The sequence below is a fragment of the Falco peregrinus genome, chromosome 13, assembly GCF_023634155.1.
Source record: "Falco peregrinus isolate bFalPer1 chromosome 13, bFalPer1.pri, whole genome shotgun sequence".
NCBI classification, from domain to species: Eukaryota; Metazoa; Chordata; class Aves; order Falconiformes; family Falconidae; genus Falco; species Falco peregrinus.
The window spans coordinates 2,519,164-2,532,761 of NC_073733.1; the positions used below are offsets into that span (position 1 = coordinate 2,519,164).

Genomic DNA, 13,598 nt, shown 5'->3' on the forward strand with positions numbered 1-13,598 from the left:
ATACAGCATGGTCCTACTTCCAAATACCGAGGACACTCAGGAAACACCTGACCTCTCTACTTTGTTTTCAGGATACCAACAGCAAATTCAGTGGGTTTATACAAGGAAATTGTGTGTCCCTACGGGGACACCAGCATGACAGGTTTTCTATAGCTTTTATTATATATATATGCTGTTCTCTGTAAGATATATACCATAGAAAGCAATCAATTTCCCAAAATATTTTTCTATGAAATATTCCCTAGTAGTATTCAGAAGACTCCATAATTTTATGAAACATTAACCTTGTAAAGATAAAAAGTGGTAATACTTATTAAAAAAACCTCTACGCACACAGCAAGGATTCCTCCTAGCATGCACTCCTTGACACCAGAAATAATGATTTCAATGGTTAGACATGCAATAATTTAAAAAACCCTGTTATACCCCAGAAGCAAATGGTTTATTAAAACCTATAAACTGTAGAAAAGCAAAACTGTTAAATCCATTAGACGATGTTCAATTGTATCAATGTAGCATAAATTGACGCCAAGGCAATGATCATCCTTTATTCAGATTTCTGAAGCACTGATACCTAATGCTATATTCTGTGCTACAATAAACAGGGTTTACTTCATGTATATTTGATGGCAAATTTTGTCCAGTATTGTTGGGATTTCATGCCTAAACAGTATTTTTAAAGGATTCTTAACAATATTACTGCAGAGTGAAAAAAAAACAACCAACAACCACCCACATGAACATGTTAGATAGATGAGGGACAGGAGGTACATCTCTAGTGGACTTGTCTATAGTAGGAAAAGAAACAGCTTCCCAATTTTAAAGTGTAGACAAGGCTAATTATATATTGGTATATGCCAGCTGATCAAGTTGAACTGAGTAGAATCAGATTACAAGAGTAACAGCTAGTAAACATTAAAATATATTTTAAATCTACACTACTTTTAAAAATATATTAAAAGTACCGTAGGTAATCTTTAAGGCTATAACGTTTGTATACGCTGACAAGCTCCCAAATTAAAAAGATTTTACAGAAATATTCATCTCTTCAAGTACTCACAATACTTGCCAGACTAAACTTGGAGAAAAGGAGAATGTATGAGAATGACAGAGAAACCCAAAAAGACAAAAGAAAACTTAACATGACATTAAGAGAGTTAGCTTATGTCCTGCTGTCTGCTTCTTTATCACTCATCTGATACAGCCTTAAGATACTACCTAGCCCTCTTTTAAGATTTCAGGTCCTGAAACTTTCCCTGTGCCCTTGGAAAAATTATTTTACAGCCTGACTACTTTTTATACATGGTAACTCAGTCAAGATATCTTGCAGATTATTTTTTTTTTTTACCGTGCCAACAGAATTTCAGCATCACAAGATCACTAAGGAAGGGTTTCCACGACCAAATCATACCCTTCTGCATGTAGTTATCAGCAGATCCACAGAGCACATAACACAGATCTAGTCAGCATACTTTGCACAGCAAGAACACTGTACGCAAATCTTACGGTTTTATTTTTGCTGATTCAAGTCTCTGCTGCACTGATTTAAAGATGTGAAAGGTAGGTCTCGCACATGGTAAGCTCCGCATACCTGCATGATTTTGGCCTGCTAACCTCGACACGCTGTCCAACGTATCTGACACAGCAGACCCCTCTAAATCTTCTGTGGAACAATACGATTCAGATGGTTTGCTTTCCCACTGCCTGCAGGCTTCTTCCTCCTCGCTGAAGGACTCAAAGGTATCTTCTGCATAGTCCAAACCAGAGCTGCTGTAACTTCTGCTCAATTCCATTGGCCACTTTGTGTAGCTACCAGAGCTATCTGCCGAGGCAGTTGTCATGGTGCAGCATGGCAAATAAAAACAACAGCATGTAACAAATACATTTATACAGGAAGAATGACTGGATTACTTATAGCAATGGGGGACATATGGAGGACTACTACAGCTCAGTTCACACCCAATTTAGCCTCCACAACAGGTGAATGAAATAACTACCTAATCAGCACCCTACATCAAGGCAACACCCTTCAAAGCACTACTGCTGATCAAAGTAGTGCACATGCAGATCTGCTGGGTAAGCCTTCAATAACAATTACCATTGACCACTAGCAATGAATTCTGAGCAGTGTCCCTTTCACATTTGTAGTGAATTACAGTAACACTTGGATAAAATCATTCATGAAAACAAAAAAAAAAACCCCTGAAAACACCAGTTTTTCCTAATTATTAAGCCTTTTGCCACTCAGAAATGCAAACCTTGTTCTGTTTAGATTTTATCTAGATAATTAAGATGAAAACATAGCCTTTCATTAAGATGAAAACATAAGCCAGCTGATGCTCTCGAATGAGGGATCACACTCTCAATGTGAAAAAGAGAAATAAAGTTCTCTAGATTCAAGCTCCAGGAACAAAACAGACCTAAGGTAATTCCCTATCATGTAACTGATTTATTTTAAATCTTTGTTCTTACTTATTTTATCCTTTTTTTTTTTTAATTAGAATGATGTGATACCCCTTCTTCCTTTGAATTTAAGGACCTAAATAACTTTGTCCTGAATAATTTTGCTTCAATGTCTTCCCTACCCTCAGAAACTAAGGACAGTAAATGTATGGGCAACATCCCTCCGGAAAGATGCTTGCAGCAGTCAGCCATGGCTGCTTCATGAGAAGCATGGGAACCCCAGCGTGCTAACAGCAGGTAGACAAAGGCACTTCTTGTCATGCCTGAAACTCAGATATGCCACTGTACTTGGTGTTTGTTACCGGGGTTTGGGCAGCTTCGTTTTAAAGGTGCTGAGTTTGGCCACTTCCCTACTGAATATGCTATGCTGCCTGTTTTACATGCCATATTGCTGCCAAAGTCTTTCTGCCTGCTGTGTAAAGACCCTATGCCCCTTCAACAAATTCAGGACATCATTCCCAAGGCTAGACTTCCAAAACTCATCTGTTGCGCCAAATTTCTAGATCCAAAAGTTTCCTTTTTGTTTTAACACAGTCCCAAAAATTAAAGAACTGTTCTGACCTAAATTTTAAAGATTAATAAACATTAAGTAACTCTTTTGTTCATTATTCACCACTGATTCAGGCTGGAGATTGGTTATTAGGATCAGGTCTACTGAAGAAAACAGGAAATTCAAGAAGAGAGTCAGTGTTCCAGCCTGCCTAAGGAGTCACAGCTGCATAAACAGCACGGGGATGGTTGCGGAGCGAGATGAATTTCAGCAAGTAACAAGACTGGCTGAACTAGAAAGGCTTCATAATATCAGATATGACCGATACTAGCTCATTTTCACATTGAAAAATAGGTATTTGTTACAACACCAGCAGATAAATAACTTGGAAGCATTAAGTATACTTATAAAGAGCAAATAAAACATTTTTACAGACAACTTTAAAGCCCCATCTGCTATCATACAGCTTTTGTTCCTCACAAGGCTGAGGTAATACCCACCTTCACAGACTGGCAGAAAGCGAGCTTAGTGCTTCAGTAAGGGTTCTGAAAAAGAGAAGCCACAAAACAGTTCCAATCGCTTTGCTAAGGATGGCTCTGTCCTACCGACACGGTGACAAACCCTTGGCGCGGCAGAAGGGGCTGCCGCGACATGTCACTGAGCTTGCGACATGTCACTGAGCTCGGGAGGCACCTGAGGGAACGAGGCTCCCCCCTCTCAGGAGGCACAGATGTAACACAGCCCACTCGTGAAAAACCGTCACTTCCTCCAAATTACTGCCAATTAAGATACTCTCCTCCGTGCACCTTCAAGTTAAAACCCAGAGGCAACACAGGTGGGGGGCTGGGTTGTTTGTGGTGTGTTGGGTTTCTTTCATTTCACACTCCAGGCTAAAAACCGCATTTTTCAAACCGATTTAACACACGCTTCCACTGACAAATGTCTTTTTAGAAAACCCTACCGCGAACCTGGCCTTGAGGCTACCTTTTACCACACGGCCCGCCCCGGGCCCTCCCGCCAGCCCCGGGGCCTGGTGGCAGGACCGAGCCCGCCAGCGCCGCCGTCCCCTCAGCCGCGGTCCGGGCTGTGGCGGGCAGCCCTGCCCCGCCGCGCTCCGCTCCCGCCCGGAGCTGCGCCCTCCCGCCGGCCCCGGGGCGCCCGCCTCTCCTCGCAGCGGGGCTCCTTACCGAGAGCCGGCCCCGGCCCCGACCCGCTTCGGCACGGCCAGCCGCCCAGGGCGCTGCGCTGCCAACCGCAGCACGGAGGGGCCGGGGGGGCGCGGGGCCGACCCCGCTGGCGGCCCCGGCTCACCCCGGCTGGGCCGAGGGGAGCAGCGCGGGCAGCCCGGGCCCGGCGGCCTCTCGCCGGCTCCGCCTGAGGCACGGGGGCGGGAGGCCCGGCTGCCCTCGGCTGCGGCTCCGCCCCGCCCGGGCTGCGGGCACCGAGGGCCGACGGGGCTCTGCCGGGGCCTAGCGGCGCTGCGGGGGGTCCTGAGCGGCAGCGGCCGCCATCGGCCTCAGACGCCCCCAGCCCCGCGGGCAGCCAGGGGCCGAGGGAGCCCTTGGTTAAAGCTCTGGCGCGCCGGGCCCCGCTGCCGCCGGGCGGGGTGGCGCGGGCCGTGGGGGGGTGCCCCGGGGGGGCGCCATGGCGGGGGCTGCGGCCTTGGGGCGGACCCTGCTCGGGGGTAAGGTGCAAGCAGCCTGTGTTTTAGGGGGTGAGATCCACCTGTAGCCTGAGGTCTAGTTTCAACAGGTTACATTGTGGATAAAACCGGTTCTTCTGTATACATATATGTACACATGTATATATTTATATATACACACATATCTTTAATGTTGCTATTTCAGGTTTTCACTCTTTTTCTTTCAGTGAAGTCGTTATTTTTATCAAGAAAAGCTTACTCTTTGGTTCTGGGGTGCATAGTGTGGTGCATGTCTGCCACGTGTAAGTCACGGGGGGCTGTATCCTGACAAGCACCTCGCATGGTGTTTGGACCAACTGGCCAAGGTCTCACCTCCACTGAGAGCTCTAGGACACAGCTCTTGGCTTCCCTCCTGTTTGATGCAGTGCAGCACGGGGTGTTAGCAGCTTACGTGGATGGTGTTTCCCTTGAAAGAGACAACTCTGTGCTGCAGCTATACCTATCATATAAAGAAACTTTGGCCAGCATAATGAGATAGATCCGCAGTGTTGCAGAAGAGTAAATAAATGCATTGGTGCAGTGGAGTGTAAAGCAAAAGGATGTAAACAGGTCTGAGCACATATTCAAATGTTCTCGGATTCGGTTGTTCACTGCTTTCTGCAGACAGTGGAGTGCTTGGCGCTGGCCCTTTTCATCTAGCTTGCTTCAAAAAAATTAAAATAATTTAGATGTGACTAACATTTCTTTTACATTTGCCATCCATACAAATTATAGTAGTGGTCAGGTGTGCAACTGCAAATGGAAGGGGCAGTTATCCATACTGCTGGAGGTGGGAGTCAGCTGAATACCAATGAGACTTAGGCTGTCAAAACTACAGAGGGAGGAAAATGTGATTAAGGAACTATATGCTAGGTAGATCAGCAAAATCTGCATTGTGTACTAAACCTCTCCAACCCAAAGATTCACCTTTCATCAACTGTTATATTTTCTTTCTCAGGAAAGTAATGTTGCAAACAAGCTAGCAAGCACCCAAGCTGAATAAGATCAGTATCTGGAAGAATCTAAGAGGTAAGCTGACAGTTTTCATGCTCTGGGTTATAAACGGTGGTGAAATAGGGTTGGAAGAAGCATTACCTTTTCTTTAAAATTCTAATCAAGATGCACAGAATAACTAAGAGTAACGCAGATCCTCACAGTTCCCACTAAATACCTCCCTGGCAGCTTGATTCTTCATTATATATCATTGTCCATTTTTTTTAGTGGTAACAGCTGACATTAGATTATTGCTGACCTGGTTGGTATTTGAATTTATTCCCTAGAGGTTAAAGACTTTGTAGTTCCATGTTCTTGATCCTTTTTAAAATTCATAATTTTAAACCATGGAAAATATATTGTTCTATCAAGTTTATTTCTCTGACATTTATTCAGTGGAGAGTGTGATCCTAATATTAAAGGCTTTTGATTTGAAGCCTGGGATACAGATCATTCTTTTCACTGGTCTTCCCTAAACCAGGTCATTTTATCACTGTGGTTCCTCTTGTTGGGAAGTTAATATATTGAACAGCATAATTATTTGAACCAGGATTTGTTTTTAAAGGATTTGTGGGTGATAATAGATGGCTCAACCCAGTTGTGTCAGAAGGTATTACGATTTCCATCTGCTAATGTCATGGAGTTGGTCCTATACAGAGCCATAAATAATATTGTGTGAGAAGCAGTGACAGGCTTTTACTCCAGCTCGTCTCTTTATCATATGTTAAATTAAATTTAAACACAATTGTTGAATTCCTTTGTGTGGGTAAGTGCTTTTTGATGTCTCCTTCTATTAAAGTTGTAATATCCCTTTTAACCAGAGGGCTGCATAAGAATTCATACTTGCTAGGTATGTTTCTCAAATAATCATAATCTCATTAATGTTGCCAGCAGAACTAATTGGGCTGTCACAACGAGATTCAGTATCCAGTTGGAGAATTATGGTGTGAGGCCAATGGAATTACGCATATTCTGATGGTGGAGAAAGTTAATGTGACTCATTAATGAGATGCTCATAAGCATTATTCTATATGAAAGGCAGGTAGTTTGAGGTTGGCTTTTTTAACTCTGGAAATATGAAGGACAAATGCAAGAACTCTTAGGAAATTTCAAAGCATTTGTTGACAGTTCAAGATACAATAAGGTTTTCTTTATCAGCACAGACATTCAAAGTACTGCCAGGCAGCACCTAGACACCATAAATCACTGATGAGAGTGGATAGTTTGAAAATATTACAAAGAAAATGCTCTAGGGCACGCAGCATCTCAGGAAGTCATCATTTAGGGCCTGCTGTATTTAAAATGGTCATTTCAGTTTCCATTAATTCACATCTCTAATTAGGAAATGGATTGATCTTTGCTTAAAGTTGCTGGAGACTGGCTGGTGTCCATGGCAGATCAGAAGTGTGCATACAAATTAAATGTTAAAACTGTCCACTAAGTTTCAGACAGAAAAAATTGTAAACCTATATTTATAGGTAGCCGTTCTTAATTATGCTATGGTTAGTAGTAGGAAACCACAATTAGCTGCATTTTCACTAGGCTTCATGGTGTGGAAAAGAAGACTAAAAATCTTTTGTGAAAAAAAGATGCAGACTGTCTCTTACTATCTTGTCCTTGGTCACAGTAGCATCTCTGCAGGCAGGTATGCTTTTGTCTTGGCCAGACTTGGTAACCACCCGGGGGAGAAATATCTAGTAAAGATCCTTTGTGAAGAGCATGACAAGTGTCTTTTTATGCCAAGCTTTTGTACAATGTGTTGCTTCTGTGAGATGCTGGAGAGTGTTTTATGCCTTCCCCAGCGTAACGTGAGGAAAGGTTGTCCTTAGGATGAGACACAAAACAGAAATTACCACTTGTGATCACAAAGCTGCATTCCAAGGCTTGGTATTAGCCTCAGTGCATAGGCTAAATTCCGGGTATCGTAACTGTCTTCCTAATGTTGCTTTGCGCTTTCAGCTGGACAAATATTGTTACTCACTGCGTGTCCTAACGTGGTGGTAAATAGCAAACATTTACCTTGCCATTTTTGGGTGCATTTCAATGCAAACTGCATGCATAGATTGCGGATTTCCTTGTGAGTCCTTTCTCCTTACAGTAGCAAGAAATTGCAATAACCTTGTGGGAAAACATCTGAAAATGCAATAAAGTTCCATTAGCCAGCATTATGAAATATCTATTCATATATGTATGTACATATGTATTTCCATTTCTGCGGAAGCATCTGAGCTCTTCAACAGAGACATAAAGACCTGTTGGAGAAGGGACACAGCTGTGGGAAGTGCTGTCTGAAGAGCAGAGGAGACTGACCAGGCGTTTGAAAGTAATTTCTTTCAGAGGAAGTAAAACTTGTAGTGGAGGAGAGTTAAGAATTAGATCCACTCTTGATTTCTCAGAGTACTTCACTTGGAATTGTCTGTCTGCTGATCCTAAACCTAAGATGGGATGGGACTGAATCTCTAAATCACATCTTTCACAATAGTCTTGATCTTTTTGTATCTGAATAGATTCAGTGCTGCTTACAACAGCAACTTGAGCATAAGAAAGTTCCAATGCAAGATCCTCTTGCTTTCAGAGGTGCACAAAGGTGGTGTTTTTTAAACTCAGTCTGCATCCTTGTATACATGTTTGCATCAGTTCATTTTAATTTTTCCCCATTCAGAGTTAGTTATTGTAGGTGCGTTCAAGAAGATCCTTTAAATAGTTGGGTATTTGAGGCCAGTGGTTTATCATTGTGCTTCGGAGGAACAAAGCATTCCCTTAGATGGATGGGTTGGGGTTTTTTTCCTGAACATGACATGAATTCCTGTGAAAGAAGAGAGCTGGGAAACCCATAGAGTAAATGTTTGAGATTTTCTTCATTTTATTCTCTCCTTTTATAATTTTTGCTTAATGATTTCCTTGTGGACCATCCTGATGAATTCCCAGTGTGTTGCTGTGGGGAGAGCTTTCAAAGGAAAAGGCAAAGTCATCATACACTTTCAACAGATCGATAGTAGACATATTAATCAGTTTTCTTCACTAATAGGTTGACTCTCTTGGGAATCTTTCAGAATTTGCTTCAAAGTGATAAATTGTTTTGATAGTTCAGAAAATGCCTTAATTTAGAAATTGCAGCTTTTCATATTGACACACTGTGTAACCCATCATATATCCATCTATTGTAAAAACACAGTGTTTATTTGTTCTTTCACCAGCTTTTGTGATATTAGTCGTTGCTGTATTGAAATGTCCTACATGTGCTGTAAGTCATATTAGCCAAGGCTTTTTCTGTTTTTCTAATTCTTTTATTGGTGGAATATTATTTCTACTGGAGAAGGTGGAGTGATTTTGTAGTTCGTTCAGAGAACACCATTTTGACATCTTTGTAATCTCCTCTGAAGGCAGGCTTATTTCTGAGAAATGTTGTGGCCTGGAAGAAGGAACATCAATGATGCTCGGAGCATTTCCTTATTGGTAAGGTGAGTTGTTTCAGGTGATTGTATTTTTGGAGAAACAACTTCTGTCTTCCTTTTCTGGGACTGTTTGAGAACTCAGAAACTGGACGAAAATCTCAACTTGAGCAACCAGTTTCTGCCACTTAACTGTGTATGTATGTGTGTGCAGATGTTTGAGGACTTTAGTATCCTAGTCTAAGACAGACCTTCTCAATAAATACAGCCTCCATAATCTTAAATAGTGATTTTCATTGTATTGGTTAAGCTATTATATTCTTACCAGCAGCTTCCTTGAAACATGGCTGATGTTTCCAACTCCTGTGGGATAGGTAGCTGGAAGCGATCAGGCAAACCACTCGGTGCTTTGTGGAAAGTTCCACTAGACTGTGTGTTCAATAATGCTGCAGCTATTAAGTAAATTTATCATTCCCTTCAGTGTGTGTTGGTTATAAAGAAATCACAATTGTAGAATTGATAACTCTGAAGTCCCATTAATAGATTGGACCTCATAGATGTAAATTTTGGTGTTTTTTCTTTGGTCTCCAATTACTACAGGCTGAGTGAGAGTTCATATTAGACACATAGGCACGCATATGCCTAAAATATTGTTAAAAACCAATTAAGTATACATGTGGGAACACATTTTGCACTGACTCATATAATTTTGAAGAACATTCAAAACATTTAATTGCTCTCAAAAGACATGCAAAATGTCTTAGTATTAGTGTTGCCACGTTATAGGTGGGAAGTCAAAGGCTTAAAGAGTACATGACTCCTTTAAGGTCAGAGAGAATGACAACCAAGACTCCTGAATTCTAACTGCAGCACTTCTTTCTATGACAAGATACATCCTCTTATTCATTATCTTTTTCATTATTATCTTTTGATAATGAAAAGTTGTCTAATTGGTTATCATTTTGAGTGAATCACCATATCACAGCATTCTCAAGTATGTATGAGATCAGAACTTTAAAAGTCCTATGCTTTTTTCCCAAGTTTAATAAGCTTACTGAAGGATATTCATGAAATAATTATGCACCTTCTGAGTAGCTGAACCACCTACAGAGGGAGAAGATAGACAGCAGGAAGCTGACATTGAGTTTGGCAGACAAGTTAAACGACGTGTGCAGGGGATTTCCAGTGCCTGTGTATGAAAGAGGATTTTCAGCAAGTATCTCACAAATATTGCCAAATGCAGTTAATATCTTGTTATGTGAACTAGAGAGATTTTCTCTTTATTTTAGAAGCTTGAGCATAGTCAAACTGTAATCCTTTCCATATGATACCATGTTGATCTTTACTGTCAGAGTTTAGGGATGGAGGGATCTCAATAATGAAAAAGGGTGGGAAAAGCAAAAGTAGTGCCTTTGGTTTTGATGCAGTCATCTGAAGGCTCCATGTACACTTGCGATTATGGAGGAAGATTAGAGTCTGATTCCTTTTGACTCCATGCACAGGCATGAACCAGATTTCCAAATCTGCATGTTCCCAACCTTCTTCTTCGTGAGAGTTGCTAGCCCAGATCTAGCTACCACAAGTGCCTGTGAACCTTCTTGAACTGCTGAGCTGCTTTCAGTCAGCTTGAATATCAGAAATACACTAACCCAATAGGATTGTCTCAGCTCTGATATGTACTCTTGAGTAAATCATTCTACCCCATGCCGGTAGACCAAGTTTCCAGCAGAAAATGAACTTGATGATCTGATTCTAATTAGTTTCTTGATTTAATGGCAGTAATTTTACTTTCAGGATGGTTGTCATTGCCCCAGCTAGCAGCAATAATAGAATTGGTTTCCTTAAAGGCCCATTTACAATGCATCCTCTGTTGAATCTTAAGCAATAACAAGCAGAAACCTACAGTTATTTCAAAATCATGGTATTTATATGGTTAAAAGTGTCAGGCTATCTTGCCTGAGACTGCTGACTGGGAATTGCCGATATAAGAAAACGAACACTCATAAAGTTAAAATATAGTTTGGATTGATTCTATTGCAGTGTAAGATGATCATCTTTTTCTTTCATTGCTGATTTAAACACCTGGAAGTTAAAGTCCTCATAAAATTAGAAACAGGCAAACAAAATCTTTAAGGAAATTAAACAGCATGGGATGTGATGTGTTTACACCAGTATAAAACCAGAATGACTCCACAGAAGATAATTAAAAGCAAGTGAAACAAATTGACTGATCTCTTTAATAACCTAATGGGCAAAGCATCATTAAAGTATCATTCTATTTCAGTTACCTCAACTTCGTATGCTTTCAAAAATTATACTTAAGCTGGAGAGCTATAAAAACTTGTAGCTTAGTTATTTTCCTTAGAAGTTTAAAACTTCTAAGAATTTAGCTCTCCCCAGCTAGATTAGAATTTGATTAGGTATCTTCACATAGCAGTGCATTTTGAATTGTGGACTTCAGAGCCTGGAAACCTTTGCTTGAAAATCCCATCCTGCTAGCAAACGAGCCTCCTGAATCAATGTAACCCTCTGTTTGTTATCAAAATGCTCGTGAAGGAAGAGACTGGGGCTACCTGGCAGTTCTGTGGAACAAATTAGACATACAGGAAAGAAGCTGGGGCATATCAAGTCTGAATAGGTGTGGTGGGAGAAGTGTTTAACTTGATTTGGTGGAAGGCAGGTTTTTGTGCCCCTGTGATTTGCACAGTCCATAGATTGATTCAGCTTGGGAAAGTTACCTACCCCGAAGACCTGAAGGTACTGGCTAGTCTGTCAGCTCCTTGTCAAGCTTTGTTCCCTTCATTAAGAATATATCTGCATCCGCCCTTCTTTTGTCCTGTATTAAATGGAATTTTCCATTATTACTCCGTGCACCTATTTACCTTTATAAATTCTTCAAACTGAGGAACACTTACAGCCGAAACCCTGAGCTTTCAAATTCTTCATTCATAGAACACCTGCTGACTCCTGTGATAGCTCAACTTAAAAAACTCTGCTAGATTGTTCCTGAATTTTGAAAAGTAAAGTACATTTATAGTCTTCTCTCAGCTATGGATAATTACATAGACTGATCAGCTGCATACTTATTTATGGGTTAAGGTGTTTGCATGCATGTAGTCCCTTGGGAATGGCTTGTGAAATAAAGGCCACATTGATCCAATATTGTATTTTGTACGTTTATCGTTAAATATTTAAAGCAGAATGATTGTAAAGAATGGATGGAAGCTGCATTTTGAATGGAGGTTGTGATGAAAATATGTAAACTGGGAAAAGTGTTAATGCTGAAATGTGCTGCCGGTTTTAATCAAAAAAATGAAGCTTAAAGATGTATTTCTTTTTTATCAGGAACTTGTACTCATGTTCTGAAAAATTCACAGATTCTGAACATGTTTAGATCATGTATGGCCATATAGATACATAACTCACAATAGCAAACAGATTTTCTTTTCGCAATGCTCTGTTATAACCAGATAAAGTATCTAACAATGTATTACTCTAAAGTGCAGATCAGAAAAAAACAACAACTAATCATAGTCAGAGTAGAGGCTTAAGATATTAAAACCATAATTCAGCCACCAAGTTGACAGAGTAAGATGAGACAGTGAAACTGTGGCACCATTAGCATGTAACAGAAGCTGTTACGTGTTTTTAAATGTACTCTGGCTGAATAAAATTGCTTGTCCTTAGGGTCTTACTGTCCTGTTGGTCCTTTCCAGCATCAGGGAACATTAAGCACAAGAGCAGGCTTGTGTCTAAACCCAAAAAAATGGCTAGATAAGGTGACACTGACCTAGGCTGGTATAACCCCAGGAGTTACAGAAGCTTTAAAAAGCTAGGCTGTTACTTAAACTTTATTCTCTTCCCTTAGAGCTATATAACTACTTAGCAGGAACCAGCCACAGCTGCACATTATCCCCATCAGCCAACCCACCGCCCCTGAAGCTGGCCCACAGCTATATATTATCAATGTTAATTAACCTGCCTTCATTCCTCTACAATTCCTCCCCTTTTTTTTTTTCCTTCTTAACATTTCATACCTTATGTTTTTAACAATCGTCACAACCTTTTTACAAATAAACTTTTCATACAGCCCAGTAAACTTGGCCCTGAATTTTTTTCTTCTTAACATTTCTTGCCCTATGTATTTAACAATCACAAGAACCGAAGCATACCTGTCCCGTTTTCTGGCTTTCCATAGCAGCACTTGCTACAGCTGCGTGTGACAGTGAAACACCAGTGCAGGGTATAGGCCCCTTCTGGTTTGGTTGCTCATTCAACTCCTGTTTATAATAGTATTAATCTAAAATCATTGTACTGCAATAAAGGTTCAGTTAAAGCAGTTAAACAAGTTGGAAGTGCGAGCGTAGTTACCTACTAGGCAGATGCATGTGATTGATTTATGCCGTGAATTGGGAAACCATTGTGGTGACTGGATGGAAGGAGTGTCACTGCTGACCCGATGGCTACAAGAGGCAGGCCATTGCAGAATTTTCTGTGAAGAACAGCAAAGCATCCTACCTGGCTTGCTCTACAGAGGCAACCACTACCTGGCCTCCTGACAGGGAATTTCTGCAGAGGA

At 41.0% G+C, this 13,598-nt stretch overlaps 1 protein-coding gene and 1 long non-coding RNA gene across 12 annotated transcripts in view; one reads left to right on the forward strand and one right to left on the reverse strand.

Moving 5' to 3' along the window:
- C13H8orf48 (chromosome 13 C8orf48 homolog) overlaps positions 1-1,841 on the reverse strand; it is a 118,290-nt gene extending 116,449 nt beyond the window's left edge. For all 10 annotated transcript variants that reach the window (XM_055817754.1, XM_055817753.1, XM_055817757.1 and 7 more), the window contains exon 1: positions 1,592-1,841. In XM_055817754.1, the coding sequence (XP_055673729.1) occupies positions 1,592-1,841 (250 nt within the window). The remainder of the gene's footprint in view (positions 1-1,591) is intronic.
- A 2,822-nt stretch (positions 1,842-4,663) lies between these two features.
- The window catches only part of LOC114011649 (uncharacterized), a 63,977-nt gene continuing 55,042 nt past the window's right edge, over positions 4,664-13,598 (forward strand). For both annotated transcript variants that reach the window (XR_003553660.2, XR_008749657.1), the window contains exons 1-2: positions 4,664-5,663; positions 9,011-9,088. This is a non-coding gene — a long non-coding RNA (uncharacterized LOC114011649). The remainder of the gene's footprint in view (positions 5,664-9,010; positions 9,089-13,598) is intronic.